The 21,499-nt window shown below is 34.6% G+C and overlaps 1 protein-coding gene across 7 annotated transcripts in view; it reads left to right on the forward strand.

The window, feature by feature from the left end:
• Positions 1-21,499, forward strand: part of PTPRD (protein tyrosine phosphatase receptor type D) — a 1,592,809-nt gene that overhangs the window by 1,380,211 nt on the left and 191,099 nt on the right. For 6 of the 7 annotated variants that reach the window (XM_055135922.1, XM_055135897.1, XM_055135904.1 and 3 more), the window contains 4 exons: positions 1,918-2,187; positions 3,390-3,971; positions 12,423-12,556; positions 17,108-17,252. In XM_055135922.1, coding sequence (XP_054991897.1) covers positions 1,918-2,187; positions 3,390-3,971; positions 12,423-12,556; positions 17,108-17,252 — 1,131 coding nt within the window. Of the gene's footprint in view, positions 1-1,917; positions 2,188-3,389; positions 3,972-12,422; positions 12,557-17,107; positions 17,253-19,962; positions 20,269-21,198; positions 21,393-21,499 lie in introns of all 7 variants that reach the window. The other variant, XM_055135889.1, reaches the window with a different exon arrangement.

Genomic DNA, 21,499 nt, shown 5'->3' on the forward strand with positions numbered 1-21,499 from the left:
AAACTATTAATTAAACCAATAACAAAGAATACAAATGAAATGAATGTAGCTGCATTGTGGTCTTCCTTTGGTTAATGGTATATTTTAGCAGAGAATGCCCTGGCCACGGCTTCCTGTGCTTGCTGGTGGTTTCTAACTGTGTGGTGCATGATGGGAGAGGATGTCCCTGGGTGCATGGTAACTGGTAACTCTTAACTCTCTTAGAGCCAGTGAACTTGGTCAGTGTTCCTGCTTTCTTTCCTGCTCCACTTTTCCCACCTCCCACCCCACCTTTAATTTTCATCTTACAAGAATGCCTGCTACCCATAGAATGACTTTTTGTAGTTGTCCCCCTAATCCCAAGCATGAAGACTAAACTCTCCTTTTTTTCTGGATATGTCCTTTGACTCCTAGTCTACACTGGCTCCTGCTTGCTTTGTGTATTCTGTGAATTGGCTGCAGGAGGCATGCGTAACTTTCTCTCTCTACTTTTCCTGTGCCTGTCCTTCACCCATGAGGCCATTACAACTATTCCTCTTGAGTGGACAGAGGTTTATCTCAGCCTTAACTAAAGTCAAAAGTTTTTAGACAGATGATTTGTCATGTTTTCTTGGGAATTATGAGTTTGACTGTTACCATATTTATAATTTTATATCACTTTGTTATCCATATTTAAGGTATGTTCCTAATCATAACCTCATGCTCTCAAATTTTAGGTTATAATGTTTTCCAATAAATGTCCCAAATAAAAATTATTTGTCTCTTACCCTCTCCACCAACACCTTGTACTTGTAAGATACGTTACTGTGAAAATAATCTAAAGCAGGAACACTGAACTGGAATTGCTTGATATTTTTTATGTTGTGTCATTTTAATATGACCTCTTTTTTTACTGTCATGTCCTGCTGTGTGGTTTATATCTAGTGTCCCTTGTTTTAAATGTAGACCTATAAATCCACTTGCTAGATATGATGATCATTATTTGTGTCATTTTGCCTTACATGAGTGGAATGAAATCCTGAATGTGAAATACCCCTTCCTGATTTTCAAATCCTTACCTCTGGCAATCTGAAATTAGTCTAACTAATGCTGCCTACTTTCAACTCTTTTATTCCTTCAGTCCCTCTCTCAATCACTGTACTTTACTTTTCCCTTTTTACATTTACTATTTTCAACGTGTTATTTTTCTGCTATCATGGTTGTCTCGGAATCTAGTCATTTTCCTATTGTCCTAGGCATGGGCCTTGTAAGTTCATCTTTAGCATGGCTTGTGTGACTCAATCCAGTTGTCTCTACTGGCATTGGCCTTGTTTCTTTTCCTGTGGCTGTAAGTTGGTTTATGTGTTTACATATCTGTGTTTGTTCTAATGTTAGTGTAAGCTATTGAGGCTGCATCCGATCTGATTCTGAAAGCAAACAAATTGCACTTTCAGTGTATCTAGGTGATGTTTTCCAGGGCTGGGATGTGACAGTGTGGCCCCACACATACACTCACATCAACTGGAAGTACACAGAACTGAAGTTAGTTTTGAAATTCAACTTAAATATGCCAGTGACCTTCCAGTCCCCTTTTCTGCATATACATGCATGCATACAATCATTGTTATATGTATGCATATATATGTTTTGTGTATCTCTTATGCATGATGTTTGTGTATTGTTAGTTTGTAGATAGTTTTATGTGGGGCCCTTGTAGATCCGAATCAACTTTTGTATGAATGTGTCTGAGATATTAGTGACTACACTAAATACATTTTTCTGTGTATACACACACCATAATTGTATGGTCTGTATTATCCACAGTTTTTCTTTGTTTCATTTTTGGACAATACACAGTATGTTTCAATTGTTTAATTGTGTCTGTGCATGTCATGTGTTTAACAAGTCATCTTTTCTTGCCTTGTGTATTTTATCATATCCCCCTGTGTTTTGTTCCAGTTCGTCGTGTTCCACCAAGATTCTCTATCCCACCCACTAATCATGAAATCATGCCAGGTGGAAGTGTTAATATCACCTGTGTAGCTGTGGGGTCACCAATGCCTTATGTGAAGTGGATGTTGGGAGCAGAAGATCTAACACCTGAAGATGATATGCCAATAGGAAGAAATGTCCTGGAACTAAACGATGTACGACAGTCAGCAAATTACACCTGTGTTGCCATGTCAACACTGGGTGTCATTGAAGCAATAGCACAGATCACTGTCAAAGGTATGCCTGATAGTTCATTATTTGAAAAATTGGTGTGTATTTAAATTATCTAAGTAACACAAAGTCTATACTCAGAATTGTAAAATAAATGAATTCTTTTTCAGTATCTCATCTAATCATTATGCATATTATCATGTAAGGAGATGCACTCATTTTCTCTTAAATATTTTAGCTGTCTATTTAATAATAATCTAGATAATTAATACCAATATGAACTCATGTATCAGTTAGGTAAAATGAAAAAATGTTATTATATTTAGCATATTAGGACAGAAGTGATGTGTGCAACTTTTGTATTAAATCCAGAAATATTAGGCACATTAAAATAAAATACAAAGAAATATTCAAAATCCCTGGAGACAAAAGAAGAAAATAAAGAATAGAAATCAAGATGATCAATAATTTTTTAAAAATTTATAATCAGTCCTACCATTAACAATGAAAATGAAAATGGAATTATGTTTTAACTTTATCTCTCAATTTATATATATATGCAGGATGCAAGAAATAGTTTTGTTATAATAAAGGGATCAAATATAATCACAGCATACTATATTTCATGGGTATTTTTGAATAAGAGGAGAATATGAGTATGTGAAGTTTATGAATTACAAGTAGAAAGCTACATTTCTTCATAGAAATGTATTAATTTAATTCCATGTCAGTGTATTCCCAGTTGGGTTCTTTTCAATATTTCTTGGTTTTATAGATTTTATTTCTTGAAGCAAGGGACTAATTGCTCAGGTTTTTTGTTGTAATAATTGCAACTAATGCTTTTTTTGAGGTTTAGAACATACATTTTAGAGCATTGCTGGATTAATTCATTTTTCCTCAAAGCGAACTCAATAGAGTTATCCAGTTGTAAAATATATCTCTAGTAGCAAATTTTCCTTTGCCTTTTCACATGAGGAAATTAACACAAAGAGACATTAAACAATGTATTCATTATTACATAGCTGATTAGAATATAAACGCCAAATACACTGCAGTAATGCCCATGTGGTAAAATGGTATCTATCATCTATGAATGCTTTATTGTACTTCCTGTTCACTTAGGGAAATGCACCTTAAGTTATGTATATGTATATGTATATAGCTAATTAAATCATCAGTTGATAAGTAACTCATTTGATTGTGAAGTTATGAATACTCAGGCCACTTAGAGATGATGGATAATCAGCTGCTTTTTTTCTTCCTCCTAGCCTTACCCAAACCTCCCGGAACTCCTGTTGTGACCGAGAGCACAGCTACAAGCATTACTTTGACATGGGACTCTGGGAACCCTGAGCCTGTCTCTTACTACATCATCCAACATAAACCTAAAAATTCTGAGGAAGCTTACAAAGAAATTGATGGGGTTGCAACCACTAGATACAGTGTTGCTGGACTAAGTCCCTACTCAGATTATGAATTCAGGGTTGTTGCTGTAAATAACATTGGGCGCGGGCCTCCCAGTGAACCTGTGCTGACACAGACCTCAGAGCAAGCACCATCCAGTGCTCCACGGGACGTCCAGGCGCGGATGTTGAGTTCCACTACCATTTTGGTCCAATGGAAGGAGCCTGAAGAGCCAAATGGACAAATCCAAGGATACAGAGTTTATTATACAATGGATCCCACTCAGCATGTTAACAACTGGATGAAACACAATGTAGCAGACAGCCTGATCACTACCATTGGCAGCCTAGTGCCCCAGAAAACATATTCTGTCAAAGTCCTGGCTTTTACCTCAATTGGAGATGGCCCGCTTTCAAGTGACATACAAGTCATCACACAGACAGGAGGTAAGTCTGGTTCTGGGTAGGCAGTAGGGTAAGAGGTAGGAGTTGTTGCTAAGAGATAGGAACAAAGAAAACAAATAATACAAGTAGTATACATTTTTAAATTTTGTGCTTAAGAGTTCCAGATTAAGAAAGAGGTTAAGCTAAGAGATCTGAAAAGATATATACATGGACACTTGAGAGATAACATTTTTAAGTGTAGTTACATATTTAGCAAACTTCTCAGTTTGCATCAAAATAACCTGAAGGTTTTTCTGCATGATATGAATAAGTGAATCTTCTGTGTAACATTTTAAGAATAAAAGACTAGGCTTCTTCACACTGGTGGCTCTGGTAGAATATCAGATGCTCAATTTGTTGTATTCAAATTTATTGTTGGACAATTCAAGATGAACTTTAGACCATTTGTCAGATAGTTCCCAATATTTTAATGCTTTATATTTTCAGCAAACTCCTTGCTTAAAAATACTATTCTGGTGGTCTGTGGGCGATGAGGGTATAGTCATAGAGATTAAAAGACAGAAAAAAATAATTTAAGACTAAACTTTGTGAGTGACAGCAATTTATATTCCAAAGAAAAAACTTGCCCTTACCAATGTTTTTGGTTTTATAAGAGGATGTCAAAACTCTCCAACATTTAATCTTGAGTGATCAGTTTTGCCTTTTAACTAGGAATATAACATAGCAAATCTATTTTAAAGTTCATTCTTCGATATCTTAAAGCTGTTTATTTAACCTCTTACTGTTTTGTGCATCATAAAATTGTCATTTAAACGAATGAATATTTAAGCAATATACTTTAATTTATTTTGAGATGCTGCATAATAGCCATAGTTCGCAAGGCATACTATAATCTATAATTATAATATAACTTAGTGCTATTCTTGGGAATGAACTTACGAGCTTTCACAGGAGTCAGAAGTAAATAAACTTATGTTTAAAATACTGACTTGTTTTCATGTAATGGCCATTGTGAATCGTATGAATATGTTCACCTATTTGTTTTAGCTACTAGAAATCTGAGAACATATTTACAGTGAGCAAAATTAAATTTACAGTCTGCCTAAAATAAACTAAATCTTTATTTTCATGCTATAATTTGGTTCTTAATGTATTACTTACAATGTGCTCTAATTTTATTAAATATAACTTAAAAAATTTTCCACAGTTATATTAAAATAATACATTTATCCTGTCTTCTTGTATAGTTCTATATATTTTGTTCATATATACACATTAATTTCATAAAATTTCTTCACTGAAAAATGTATTAATCTTATAGAACAGTTCAACATACAATATTATATAAGTTAGATGATGGATATAAACATTTTATAACTTACTAAATGAGTAACGAGCATTGAGCAACTTACTAAATAAAATTTAATAAAGGTGCTAATATATGCTATGTGCTTTGCTATGAACTTTGCAGTCTTAATTCTAACTACTAATTTAAGTAGTCAAAATAAGTAGTCAAAATATCCCATTGGAAAACTGAGGCTTGCAGAAAATAAAGATGATGAACTTGTTTTCAGTTATAATTTAATTAATTTAATTTAATATAAAATAATATCTAGGCAACTTAGGAATTTCTAAGCAGTACTATTTGTCAAATTACTTTTTTGCCAATATGGTACTTTTAGTACAAATCACAAGTTGTATATTTACTAGCTGCCCAATAAACAGAGGCAAGAAACAGTTTACTGTCATTTATTTTATATCTTAAGAATTATATGTAATTTCTGAAATACTTGTGGTACCTATTAGTATCACAACACACTGCAGTATTTTGATATGAAAAAATCAGTATATGAGATAAATAGTATGTGCATATACTACTTAAATACATTTATTTTAAAAGAATATATGAAAGAAGTATGAATGTGTTTTTTATAAAAGATTATTATACTCAATAATAAAATGTTACTCTAACTTTTGTATCTAAAACTTAAATAGTAATTTACTATCTTTCTTAACTTTCTGCTGACAGGAGGATTTGACTATCTAGGAAATAAAATTATTCTTGTAAATAAATTCAGCTGAAACATAGGATGGTGAATCACAAGTTTATTTTATTCAGAACACAGCATAGCAGATGTATTAAATTCAGTCACAGTTTACTGAAAGATTTAGAACTGAGACTTAAATAGACTGACTGTATTCTGATTTTCTGTATTACCAAGAGATATATTGTAACATAAATCATAACTCAGTAGTATTTATAAGGATAATCAAGTTAGTGTTATCCAGGGATTGTGAATGTAGAACAATCCAGATGAATTGTTCAGAAAGAATTTAGTTGTCCCCAATCTATATTTGAGCTATTTTTACATTAAGATATTTCCACGAGCTTTTTATAATAGTTGTGCTTTTATATCCATTGATTGAGAAGATTTATAATAACATAATGACTGTTCCTGCCAAGATCAATAGCCAAAGAAAACCTTCCAAAATAGCACAATGATTGGATCTGTTCTCTGGGCTTAATTAACAAAGGCCATTTGATGTTAGTGGACACCTGCCAAATACAATGATGTTAGAACTGATGTAATTAATGCTGAGCTGCTCCTTTTTCTTGCTGACTAGTTCATTCTTAGAATCATTGCTAAAACATAATCTCATTATGAAATATGCTTTGAGTGGTTATGTAAAATTTAAGAATTTTAAATAGATAGATAAATTTGTCAGGTATATTTAAGATTTTGCTAGATAGACAGGTGTGATTATGTCTTCTATATCTGAAATTTGTTCCTTTCATTTAATTTCATGACATCAGCATTTGTGATCAAATCAAGATTCTAGAAAACAAAATGAATTAATTTTGACCTCATATAATATTTTATCAGAGAAATAAGAGCTGATGTAATTTGTGTATTTCTGATAATCTAAAATGTAATCATTTATAGTTAATAGTACTCCTTGGTTGCAAACAATACAGTTTTAAACATTAATATTTAAATTGTCTTAATTATGAAAATAGTTCAGTTGAAATGATTATGTTATAGAGATAAGGCTTAATCAGATATTATTATAATGGAATAATATATTTTATATATAATAATATAATAACTGAAGTGGCCTTGCTGTCACTTGCAACAAGTTTATCTGAAAGAATATTAGAGAGGGGCCAGAGCGATAGCACAGCGGGTAGGGCGTTTGCCTTGCACGCGGCCGACCCGGGTTCGATCCCCGGCATCCCATATGGTCCCCCAGCACCGCCAGGAGTAATTCCTGAGTGCAAAGCCAGGAGTAACCCCAGAGCATCGCTGGGTGTGACCCAAAAAGCAAAAAAAAAAAAAAAAAAAAGAATATTAGAGATATATAACCGTTAGCAAGGGAAGTATTTATACTCAACTAGAAAAACAACTCTATTATTAGAAAACAAATTCAGGAAAAAAACTTTCTTGAATAAATATAATAAACACACAGCATAACTATATTTTACAATAGATACACAAATAATGCTGATAAACATAAGAAATTTCAGCTAAGCTTAACACACTAAAATGTCACTTAAACTCATATGCATATCTTTTCTAAACTTTAGAGAACATATCTGAACTCTATACTTATATGAATTTAATAGATTTATGAAAATATTTTATGATTTTTATATTCTTTCTATTGGAATGAAAATAAACATATTTGTGTGTAGCACTGTAGCACTTTTGTCTTGTTGTTCATCAACTTGCTCAAGGGTGCACCAGTCCTGTCTCTGTTGTGAGACTTGTGTTTACTGTTTTTGGCATATTGAATATACCAACTGTAGCTTGCCAGGCTCTGCCTTGTGAGTGGCATACTCTCAGTAGCTTGTCGGGCTCTCCAAGAGGAATCTAACTTGGGTCGGCCGTGTGTAAGGAAAACTGCCTACCCACTGTGTTATCGCTCAAGTTCTAACTTATGATATTTAAACATATACTTGCTTTAGCTTTATATAACTTTATAAATCATTTCATAAGCATTTGTCAACAGGCCTGAAAAACCAAACTAGAAAAACACAGATTGTTCAATAGCTGAAGTCAGAAACACTATTCAAATGTTCTCGCTAAATAATTTTTACAATGGATATAGGCTTCTAGAAATAAATAAAACTGTGGGCATAATTGGATAGACATTTTAAGGTTTTTTTAAATCTAATAATAGTTGAAAATAAGATTTGTACAGATCCTAATGTACTAGGTACTTTGTTTATGATGCATCTCTTGTACTTAAAATCAGATCCATTTACCTGGATTTTTGTTTTAACTATGCTGTAATTCTGCTTATTTGTGTCATGTAAATATGTTAAAAGATATAACTTGTTAAATTATGTATAATTTAGCAATAATGGATTTTTTTGTCTGTTTAGTTATATTTAGTGGTTATGCTATGGCAAGGTGAAATTAATGTTAATGTGTATTATGCAACAAAGTTTTTCTGAGAGATAAAAAGAGAAGCAGAGAGAAAGAGAAAATATAAACAAATAAATCTAGCACATCTGTATCCATAATATTTTGTATAAAACTAAAAGTGAAAGATGAAATAAACTCTGTGCTTCCTAGTGGTACAGAGATAATAAATATGAGTCTGGAAGTATCCTAAAATGTTTTATTTTCCTGTAAAAATTATTTTGATCATTAAGAATGATATGTGGGGGAATATACAAATAAAACCATTAATTTAATAGGCTTATTTTCTCTTAGTCCTCTAATTCATTATAGCTATTTCAACTTTAGCTAAGTCACCTTTAGGAAGTAATGAAGCCTCTATTCCCAGAAATCCTGAACAGTCGCATCCTAAAGGATTTTATGAGCACAGAGTCTGAAGCAATGAGAACACTCTTAGACTATTGGTCTGTATATTGGATTTTTCACAGACACACTTTGTTTTCATATTAAACATATAATTTTAAATAATTCAGTTTTCACTTAAAAATAAAAATATTTACATAGAAGATTAATTATAAAATTCTCCTTAGATATCAAAAGCTCAGGCAAGCTTGAGATTTACATTCCACAAGGCAACATCTACAATTTCTGAACATTCCAATTCCATCAGGTTGTCCAGGCATTATCTTGTAAGACCCAGGACTGACATTACTACTCACCCATCTGACTTATTTATCTGACAACTTTTTGAGCTTCTCTATTTCTATAATTAGTATAAAACCAAGCAAATTAAATTATTCTACAAATAACTTTATAAGAAGGAGACAGTTAAAAGTAGGATTGTCTTATATATTAATAGAACAGAGTTACTCTCAGTTTTACAGACCACACTATATATACTTTGTCCTAGAATCAAAAGGATAGTACACACTCACAATATTATGCTTAATTTTCTGTTTAGGAGAAGACTCTGAATAGATCCAATAGAATTCAAGGATTACACAATGCTAGTGGACATTAAGATCTATTTATCCAAGACAAAGAAAAGAAATAGTTTTAGTAAAAGAAAAAAGTGAAAGTTCACAGATTTTATTTCTTTGTTAGTATTTGTTTATTATTAGCATTAAGCAGGGAAGAAGTACAAAACAACCAGTTACTACTAAGAGCAACCTTTTAATACTGATCACATTTTTAGTTTTTGACAATGCTGTAGTCAGATTTTGTTTAAATCCTCACAAGTTTCTCTAAGGAGTTTCTCAATTCAAAAGAAAGCCAAAACACTATTTTTTGGAAGTTGTAGAAAAGAAAGCACTGTAGCACTGTTGTCTCGTCCTTCATCAATTTGCTCGAGTGGGCACCAGTAGCATCTCCATTGTGAGACTTGTTGTTACTGTTTTTGGCATATCGAATATGCCATGGGTAGTTTGGCAGGCTCTGCCATTCAGGCAGAATGCTCTCAGTAGCTTGCCGGGCACCCTGAGAAGGATGGAGGAATCGAACCCAGATCGGCCACCTGCAAGGCAAATGCCCTACCTGCTATGCTATTGCTCTAGTCCTGATCAGAACTGTATAAAAATCTGTCTTACTCTGGCTCTATAGGGTGAGAAAAGAAAACAAGGTATAAACCTGGAGAAAAAGATGTGACTGAACAGTGTGTGTGTGTGTTTGAGAGACAGAGATACAGAGAAAACAAGAGAGAATATTTTGAGGCCAAGAAATCCTTTCATCATCTGAATATTAGAATCTGATAATAGCTAATAGCTTCTCTACCTGTCTGGTCATTTGTGACTTACATTTTGCTCCAGACAGTGCTTTGGTATATTCTTTTAGAAGTAATACATTTCCATTTCTATTTGTCTGTTTCTTATTTATTTCACCCTATCCTTCCTCTTGCTCTTGTTCTTTCATCTTCTTTTATCCCACCTCTCAATCTGAATGATTGATTGTTAGGTCACCAACTGGCCAGGTGTTTTTTTTTTTTTTTTAAGAAATTAACACCCTGATCAAAATATTTGTTTCCAGAGGCATCAGTTAATGGATCTGTCAAGGCTTATGGTACCAAAAATTAAGGGAGAAAAGATGAAGAAGGCAATTAGAATTATGAAGCACTGATTATTAGTAGCCTTAAGCCTCAGTCCAAATACAATGTTCTCTGACATGCACACATACACAGTACCACATAAATCGACACACAGATACAGAATCAAAGGTATATTTGGCATTTAACAGAAGAAAATGTTAATCAGGGATAATAGAAGCTGTTCTTATAGATAATCTTGTACTTTCATCTTTTTCAAAACCAGACATTTCTTTTTCACACTGCAGAGAAAGGATGACAAAAGGAAAATAAAATAATATATTTTATATCTCAAAAAACCTATTGCTACAAATGTAATGCTCCAAAACTTATCAAAAGCAACTTGGCTATTCATTCATTTCTCCTGTGAGGTGAAGTATTGTTAATATTATTTTATGCAAATATAAATTTACTTTTGATGTAACAATACACAGAATTCTTTTGTGAACATGTGGCCATTTGAACATTTGTTTAGTTACAGCACTTTGAGACCTGCCAGAATATAGAAAATAACACAATATTTAAAGATCAGAAATGAATGGGTACCAACCAATCAGAGTTGGTATTAAATAAGAATAATATTAATTGTAGGACTGGAGCAATGGCACAGTGGTAGTATATTAATTAGTCTTGCATGCAGCCAACCCATCCTTTTCGGAGAGCCCGGCAATCTACCGAGAATATGCCAAAAATAGTAACAGCAATCTCACAATGGAGACATTACTGGTGCCCATTTGAGCAAAGCAAATTGATGAACAACGGGATGACAGTGCGACAGTGCTACATTGTATTAGGGATATCCTAAAGCATATTAATCTTATATATACACTAGATAGTAGACCTAATGGGATTAGGTGTTAACTAAAAGGTTGTGGCTAATAAACCTTACTCTGATACAACATTTGAATAAGGTGTTTTAAACTCGAAACGCATTATTTACTGCATCTGACTTACAGTGTCTGTAACATAGGTTGTGTTTCACAGTGAAATATATAGTTGTCCTCTGTGAAGTTGTACTTCTTAAAAGTGTACCTATAAACATTAAAATTTGTATAGTAGCTAGATTACATCTTTCTAGGGATAATACTATGCTTATATAAAGTCATTTAAGGTATATTATGAATTAGAAGTAATTATTTGTAAGTAAGAATTTTCCCTACCCCATTTTAAATATATTTTTGAAATGTGCATGGATAAGAAGAAAACTTACTTTACTCTGCCTGTAGATTTTAATGGAGTGAAAATAGTATTTTATAAACCTAATTTGAAATAACTTTAAAACTTCAATGCAGTATTCAAGAATTAGTTTCTACAGTTATAAAATGATAGCCTTTATGCATTGTGCATTCACTATGATTTATGTATCATTTATCCCATGTGAGTCATTTAAATCATCTTATTTACTTCTTCCAGAACTATTATGATATTCATAAATTAATTATTCTTGAATTTGCCTTCAGAGCAAATTTTTTATATTGTACATTTTTAAATTCTACTCCATTTTATGGGCTGGAGCTATACTACTGCGGGTAGGGCGTTTGCCAGGTTCAATTCCTCCATCCCTCTCAGAGAGCTGGCAAGCCACCGAGAGTATCCTGCCTGCATGGCAGAGCCTGGCAAGCTACCTGTGGCATACTCGATATCCCAAAATCAGTAACAAGTCTCACAATGGAGATGTTACTGGTGCCTGCTCTAGTAAATTGATGAACAGTGGGGTGACAGCGCTACAACAGTGCTACAGTGCTACTCCATCTTATATGGCATATAAATGGTAAATTATCAAAGACAAGGGCAATATTTATAATTGTCGTCTTGACCTTCAGTGAGACAAAATCAGCTTTATGAACATGTTGATTTGAATAATAAAAGGATTTAACAGATCAGGGTGTTGGCTTATATTGGCACATTTAGAAAGGTTTAAGTAGATTCCCAAATGGTAGAACTTATGAAGACTCTAGGTGTGGAATAGTCATGATCATGCTGAACTGAACTTTGCTTCATTGGTTTTAGTTCCAGGGCAGCCTCTAAGCTTCAGAGCAGAACCTGAGTCTGAAACCAGTATTTTGCTCTCTTGGGCACCGCCACGTTCAGACTCTATTGCCAACTATGAACTGGTCTACAAAGATGGGGAACATGGAGAAGAGGTAAGAGTTTGCTTCTTCTTAACTGCTCATTACACCAGACAGTCTCATTTATCCGTGTATTTACCCCAGTTCTATTAAAAGGTTAGATAATTATAAAGTACCTTGGTGGAAAAGATTTATTCATTGACAGAGATATTTGATGAAAACAAACAAATATAGAATAGTTAGACAAACCTTTCATGGGGAAAGGCTAAAAGCAAAAACACTTTCATATTGGAACTCAATTCTATTCAAGCTTCCAAATTTCCCTTGGAAGAAATAGGCCATAAAATAATATGCTCTCAATGTCTGGACACTTCCTTTATTTCTCTTCTGCATTAAAGCATTTATGCCGCTACAGACGCTTACTAAATGGTCTCTATCATTTGGTAAATGAATTTACCCAAACTAATTTCAGAGAAGGATGCCTCATAGAATATTTTTTCTTTATGTGCCGAGAGTTATTTGATATTATTTTGAGCATAAGGGAAGTTTGAATACTCTATGCAACTAAAATAAGACTAAATGTTTATAAGGCAAGAAATTGTAATGGCTATCAAAAGGAAAAATAATTCAATATAAATACTGTTTGTATTAAAAGGCACTATTCTAATAGTCTCACAATAGGTGCAGGTTTTGTCTCTGCCACTACATAGTTCCCTGTAGGGACATTACTTTGTCCTCTCCCCCCTTGCCATGAGTAGCTTGTCCCGTTTTTCCCGGAGTTTAGGCTTACCCCAGTCTCACCCATCAAGGTGTTCCCGAATCTCTCCCATCCCTTTATTTATCTATAATCACTTCTCTATGCTCTCTTCCCCAAAACAGTTAATCTGAAGCTTTCCCTTAACCTGACTCTGCTAATTTGTAAGGTCAGACCTTCCTAGAACATTGAATATTATAACATTGCCTTTCTCCCCTCTTTATATCTTTTGAATAATTTACTTTAAAGCAATGTCTTTTTTGTATAGACACAAGAAGACAATATTATGTGTTTGTAACTTGGGGCTTAATTGGCTTCAAATATTATTCCCTCCTGGGCATCTGCTTCCTCCAATAAGCCTCAGTTGCCCTCAGTTCCTAGCACCCCAAAAGCAGGGTCCCAGCGAGGGACGGGATGGATCCAGGGCAAGCGGTGAGTTATGTGCTACCCTGGCATCGAGATGGGCCTGGCCAAAGTGCCTAATTCTTAACTATAAGTTAAGAGCTTGATCATGGACAAATGCTGTCATGATCCAAAAGTAATGATGAGACTAGGACCCTGCTAGGTATAGGAAAGACTGATCCGGTCTGAGCACTGTAGTCTGAGATCGAGATGGCCCCAGGAGAGCAATTCTATAAGCTTTAATGCATTTCTTATTGTGTCCATACAGAATGATTAATATTATGAATTCTTATATGTTTGCTGGCTGAGGAGAGGAGAAACACACTCATGGGACTCCACCCTTGGGTGGATCCTCCTGCTGAAAGGGAGTCAGTCCTAGGAGAAGCATCCCCTGAGGGAAAGGAACCTCAACCCTATTGATGGTGACCACACCTATGTGTACACCCCAACCCCCTCATGCTGGGGAGATTTAACTAGGCTGTAAGAGTGGGTTGGGGAGCCAGATCCAGAGATCGAGAGCCGGGAGAGAAGCAGAGAGAGAGAATGAAATAAACTAATCGAGCAACCAGTTTGGCCTTCTTCCTTCCGTCGCCTGCCCTTGACTGACAGCACACACAGCGGTTCCAGAGCACCGAACGCAGGCGGTGAGACAGAGCCGCCCGGAGAGCCTGCGAGTGCACACGCCCCTCAGCGAGCCTTAGTTTTTTACAGTTCCCCAACTACCATCATATATTACCTCAAAACCAAAGATCAAATATCTAAATTAACCTGGGCATTAGCTCACATGATAAAGTGTATATTTAGCATGTCCTAAGACTCAGTCTCCCATACCACATGTATACTCTCTTCCTGCTGGTTACTGTTAGGGGTCACCTTAGTAGCCCCTAGGTGCTCACAGACCTTAATACCTGTCAGGCCTGCATTGCCAGGGTCCTATAAAAAGTAAATGAATAAAGATAAAAATGCAATAGTCTCTGAATCAGAATATATAATAGTAATTAATGTTTCTTTTGTTACTGTAAATTCCAATAAGAAATGTTTGAAACAAAAAGAGAAATGTTTGAACTTAAGGAAATAGAACTCTAAGTAAAAACTCAACCTACACAAGCCAATGTTTTCAACCAAAGTTCTTTTTATTTTTTATTTAATTTTTGTCACCTTGAAGTTACAAAGTTGACCATGATTGGTTTCAGGCATACAATGTTTCAATACTTATCCCTTCACCAGTGTCCACCCCCCACCCCATTTACCAATCTGCTTCTATAAGAGTTGCTTTACTTCTATACATTTTTTCTTTACACTGTTATTTATAGTAATATTACCAATAGGGTTTTATATATAACATTAATTTATTAATTTAAAAAACATTTAAATGTTGGGCTGGCATGATAGTACTGCAAGTAGGGTGTTTGCCTCGCATGCAGCTAACCCAGATTCAATCCCTGCAATTCCATATGGTCTCTAAGCACTGCCAAGAGTAATTCATGAGTGCATAGCCAGGAGTAACCTGTGAGCACTGCTGGGTGTGCTACTCCCCTCAAAAAAAGGCTTACAATTTAAAGGAAAATTTATAATAAAGATATTAGTTTGTACCACATCATTTTGAAAAAGCACATAATAATTTAACATTTTCCTTTAAACTTCTATTAGCACATGTATGAACTGAATTTCCGAAGTCCAAGTTATACAGGCAGCATTTTTAGAGTTAGCTAACATGCCAATGAAATTAAGCTCTTGAAAAGTTGATCAGTTGAAATACAGATTAACTCAGAGTTCTCATATTATAGCTATTGTTGTTCTTCTGAGACACAAATTATCATTGAGTCAGTGGGGTAAAATATGATAAAGAATAAAAACGAATGGCAATCCTTTAAGAATGCTTTTGGTGCTTTGCTTGAATATTAGCATATTAACCCTGCTTGAAACTTGTTTATTAGAAAATTCCAATTTTTGCTATTTGGTAAAATTAAATTCTATGAAAGCCTTTGTTAGTAAGATAGAATACCCTAGGTTTGTTTCATTTACTTACAGGCTAATGTTCAGTCTAAGATTGGTAAGGATCGCTTTATTTTTTTCTAAAGTGCAAAGACAAGTTTCAGGCATGAAAATTACTAGTTATAACATTTGATGAACTAATTCTTACTTCAAATTTCCTCTATGATGTTAAAAGGTTTTTTTTTTAAAGTATGGTTTAATTGTTCAGTGGGCTGAGTTCTGAACTTGACCCCAGCTTAATGTGGTTCCCCAAGCATCACTGGCAATGATTGACACCTGATAGACTAATTGCCAGCTATCCCCTAAAAAAAAAAAAAAACCTGATTTTGTTTTTGGTATTCTTTTCCCTAACTGGGCTCTGTTTACAGAAGAAGCAAGTTTTAAGGTTTCAAGCTTATTTTAAAGTCTCCTGAATAGTGATATGTTTTCTTTTCTTTTTTGTTTTTGTTTTTTAGGCCATACCTGACTCTGCTCAGGGCTACTCCTGGCTTTGGGCTCAGGGATCACTCCCATTGTGACTCAGGGACCCTAATTGGTGCTAGGGATCAAACCAGAGTGGGTCTCAGGCAAGCAAGCACCTGACCGGCTGTAATAGCCCTCTTCTGACATCATTTCCTTTAAACTAGTCAGGTTTCTTCATGTGTGTGAAGTAAAATTGTTTTAAGGGAGAATATCAATTCTAAGTAGAATGTGAAATGAAAGAGAAGAGAGGGACAGAGGGGCGGGGAGCAGAGCAGATAGGAGTACCATAAAGGACAGATTATATGCCCAGTGTTGGGATGCAGGTCACCGCAGATAAAAGGTATACCAGGAAGGAAAGGGGGAAAGCAGAATAGCCAGAGATGAGCTGTGTGAGTTCTCCCCTGTAGAGTGTTCCACACAGTAGGGAAGTTGTGTGCCCGAATTGTGGTGTGGGCAATGGCAGAATGGAATGCTAAATTATCCAGCTTTCTTCGATAATAGTTGACTTTCGATGCCATCCAAATTGCAGAATTTCAGATGTCTTACCAGAATCTTGTTGCTAGTCCTGGTTATATTTCCTTTGTGAAACAGAGATTTAGATGGCAGAAGGTCATATATGAGTTACGTAGATGTTTGCTCTTTACATATGTTAAAGCAGGGGTCAGTTTCTCTCATAGACTATTCCTCAGCAGCACATATGTCACATCTATGGGTAATAGCCTTTCAATCTATGATTTCTGGTTTTCCATGTATGTTTGTATGTGCAGGTATATATATATATATATGTGTGTGTGTGTGTGTGTGTGTGTGTGTATGTGTGTATATATACATATATGTATACATATATATGTATATATATATAAAAATACTGGTATTTATCTTATATAATTTTTCTAGTTGAGTTCTTTATCCTCAGCCCTAATGACAGAAATATCTGACCTTGGCAGTGTAATAAAAGTATTTGCATGAATCATAATGAAGCTGACCAAGTTTTTTCTGCTACTTATTCACAGCAACGAATTACCATTGAGCCAGGAGTATCTTATAGACTGCAAGGGCTGAAACCAAACAGCTTGTACTTCTTCCGTCTAGCTGCACGTTCTCCTCAAGGCCTGGGTGCTTCAACAACTGAAATATCAGCTAGAACCATGCAGTCAAGTAGGTGTCTCTCTTTGCTTATCTCCTGCAACTCTTTAGTAGGACTAGTTGCTAGCTTTTCTAGTCACCAACAAATTTTCTCATTATTTGGCGTCATATCAGTAGGTTCTAGCTAGCAATAATCAATTTTTGTGGATTAGATTACAATTACCTATACTAATTTCAAACTTTGTCCAGATAATTGATTGAATTCTTCCACCTCCACAGTTAAATCCTTGAGATAGGAGATCTCCTTTACAAATATGGAAAAGGTGTTTTTTTTTATCGTGCCCTATTTAATAGAATTATCAGACTATAGAACGAAATTCAGGTTGGAACACTGAAAGGTAATCAGAGGAGAACTTATGAAAATAAAGAGGCAACAGAACATCAAAGTTTTATCTCCATTTAGCACATTGGTTTTAAATTTATTAACAAGCAAATCTTTATTTTAGAACCTTATTTTTATTTTTTAAAACCCATACAAACTCAGCTTTTGTGATTGTTTTATACATGCAGAAATTTGGAACATTCACAGAAACCTGCATTAGGCACATTTAGGAATAATGGAATAATCACAAATACAATATTAGTTCTAAATAGTTCATTTTTTCCTTGGGTTAAATTTCTCGTAGAACTATAACCTCAAGCATAACTATATTGTCACAGTGAGGGTTTATTGTGTCAGGGAGGATTGTTTTGTATATTGTATAGGAGGTTGGTTTCGATAAAAGGTTTGTTGGCTTATAAAACTGCCTTCATTAATTACTTTGTACAGTTAGTCTATTAAGCAAGCATTTACTTTGAATTAAAGTGTTTTATGGAGCTATTTCCTTAGACTTTTAATTAGTAATAAATGGAATAGATATGTGTGAGTACTTGAATTATGTAAAGAGGATGTTGCTTTTACTAATTTGAGACCTATCAACAAATATAAAATTTATATTTTTTGCAAGATAAATTTCCTTTCACACAGTGAGTGATAAAACTCTCACAACACTACTATTCATATGAGAGTATTTAGAATTGTTCCTTAATTCTTTAGTGACGTCAGCTTATTCATATAAAATTTCAAGTCTGGCAAAGGCAAAAGTCCTCGGTAGGACTCTGGAAACTCTCAGCCTGGCAGTGCTTGTCTGGGTGATGTCTGGGGCCAAACACAAACAAGAAAAGCACTCCAGCCCTTTGAGCTACCTCCCAGTCCTGAAATGTTTGTAGTTTGAAAAATAAAATCTCCAGCCAGGATCAATGAAAAAGATAGTCTAGTAATGTTGCAAGTTTTATTCCAAATTTATAGGGCTATGTGAGGAGGATTTTCTTTCTGTCCATACAAAAGAGCTTTTCATTTTGATTGACTATAATGAAGAACACAAGGCAAGTAAATTAAGAAAATCTTCTAAACAACTGGACTCAATGGATACTATATAATATTAAGACTTAAAAAGTCTAAGGAAATATCCAAATTATATACTCAAGTATAAAATAAGAGTTGACTTACTCATTCTACCATATATCATCTTTAGAAAAATATATATATTTCTTATTACACTTGTTCTTTAGGAACAAATGTTATTTCAAAAATAATGTATAAAAGCAGTTGCTCTGCTCTTTGTTGCTTGTCAAATTTTTCCAAATAATGAGATATTTGATTAATTTGATGGAAAATTATTGCTCAGAAATCAGCCAGTCTGTTTTAGAATGTGCAGTAAGAAAGTATATCTTTGCACATATGTCATAGCTTTTCCGTATGGTGCTCGAGGGGGTTGTCTTTGAGAAACTCTTTTTAATGGCCATGTTATTGACATTTTGTAAAGGATAGATGATTATTATTGATTTTACCCAAATTTGCTGGTGGGATCTAATTCTTTACTAGCAATGGTGTCTCAAGAAGAGGTATAATAAAAACAGCTGAAAGTTGATATAGGGTAAGTACAAGTTACAGTCAGAATCAACAAGCCTGACATTACCCTCGGGTAGGTAAATCTTGGACTATGCATTTTCATCCTTTATTGATTCTGCATGCTCACTGTATATGGGCTAAGATCAATGTTAGGTTGGTATTTCTCATTAAAACTGATCAAGTCAACTCAGTTTTTGAGATAGAGGGACTCTTTTATGTTAGTGGTGCTTTTTTCGCTTTTATTATTTTTTTAAACTGTGATTAATGGAAGGGTATTTAACAGTTACTGAAACTTTTCATGCTTTAATCCCTTTCATAAATGAGTACTGCATATAAATCACCCTCATTTTAGAATGTAGTATACATGAAAGTTTAAGATAGCATCTAAGAAGCACATCAGATAATCTCATGCTAAATCTTAAACTATTTGCAGCTCTTTTGACATTGGATAGTTTATAGTAGGGCTGGGAATACTGAGAGATTGGTTTAGCAGAAGAATTTAAATTGCAGGTAGGTAATTTTATTTGAGGCTCTTTTATGTCAAGATTTCATTTTCACATAACCCCCCACCCATTATTTAGCCATTACTTTGATCATTTATTCATATTTTGTTTCTTCATTTTACTAAGCCAAGGTACATAAATTTTATTTCTTCATATTACTAAGCCAAGGTACTTTAAATTTTCCAATTTAAGTTTGAAAGCCTTATTTTTGTTTCATTGCCCTTATTGTTCGTTTATTTATTTTTGCCTTTTCTTTTGTTTTATCATTTTTTTTCAACCACTCCTGTCCTTTCACTCAAACCCTCCTTTAACTCACTACCAAAATAAGAGCCGTCCGCTCCTCCTCAAGACATTAGTTGCTCCAGCCCAAGTTCCACTAGTATTTTGGTAAGTTGGCAACCTCCACCTGTGGAAAAACAGAATGGCATTATTACTGAATACTCCATCAAGTATACCGCCATGGACGGAGAAGATGACAAACCTCATGAGATTTTGGGAATTCCTTCGGACACTACCAAATACCTTTTGGAACAGCTGGAAAAATGGACTGAGTACCGGATCACTGTGACAGCCCATACAGATGTCGGCCCTGGCCCTGAGAGCTTGTCCGTGTTGATTCGAACCGATGAAGATGGTATGTTGCTTCTGCTCCGTCAGTTTGCACCCTTCTGACACAGTCTTGGTCTACTGTGTTTGATAGGCTCACAGTAACCTATTTTTTTTTTCTCTGCTCATCTTTTTGACCCAGCGTCGTTATAACTGCGGTATTTTTGTCAAAGACATCACTTTACTACAACCTGGGCGCTTTCTTCTTCTTCTTCTTTTTTTTCTCCCAATTTCAAGAGAGTAATTTGCTTCCCTTTAAAAAGAGCTGTTTGCACCTATGACCTTGACGTCCAGGTCCTTCTTTGTACCTCCATCTAAAGTCCTCTGCATGCTTCTTGGCTTTTGGTAGTGACTTCTTTCACATTTTGAAGTTAACTTTTCAAAACTGCCTTCTTACCTTCTTGTTGCCTTTTTTGTCTTGCATATTTCAGAGACACTGATGCTCGGCTTTTCGTTTTTTGGCATCTCTTATATGGAATACCTTTCTTTGATAAGAGAATAAAAAAAGAGAAGAAAATCCATATAATCAAGAATCTTTTTATTCTGCTATAAAAAAAGAAAACTTTGAAAAGCATACAACAGTCAACAATCAGTTTTTGTTATTATTTCAATGCTATACCTCTTTGTGCGTTAATGCTTTGAAACTCAAAGCATCTTCCTTGGCTTTTGTACATTTTTTTTACATGTTTTTCTATTTCTCTGATACTCTTTTTTTCTTCCATTTCTTTTTTGACATCGGTCATGTTTTTTGATCTTTTCTTAAAAGGTAGAGCAGATTGGTTGAGCATTTTCATTGGTTGAAAATGTTTGTGTTCCTCAAAGGAATCATAGTGGGTCTGCCCTTTTTTAAAAGCAAAACTAATCAAAAGCAAAAAAAAAAAATCCTAATTAAAGAAAATGCTCTGACTGGGTGGGACAAGTGCCTATAATTTTCTTTTATCCAATGATGTTGTTCCAGTTCCTAGTGGTCCTCCTCGCAAAGTCGAGGTAGAGGCTGTCAACTCAACATCTGTTAAAGTCTCATGGCGCTCACCTGTGCCCAATAAACAGCATGGCCAGATAAGAGGATACCAGGTGCACTATGTGAGAATGGAAAACGGTGAGCCCAGGGGCCAGCCCATGCTGAAGGATGTCATGCTGGCTGATGCACAGGTAAGCCTCTAAAATTCCATTCCTTTGTTTGTAAAGGATGTGCTTGTTTTTATCTATAATTTGAATAGAGCTCCATTATTTTTTTTTTGGACATTTAAGAAATTCTG

Source organism: Sorex araneus, chromosome 1 (assembly GCF_027595985.1).
Source record: "Sorex araneus isolate mSorAra2 chromosome 1, mSorAra2.pri, whole genome shotgun sequence".
NCBI classification, from domain to species: Eukaryota; Metazoa; Chordata; class Mammalia; order Eulipotyphla; family Soricidae; genus Sorex; species Sorex araneus.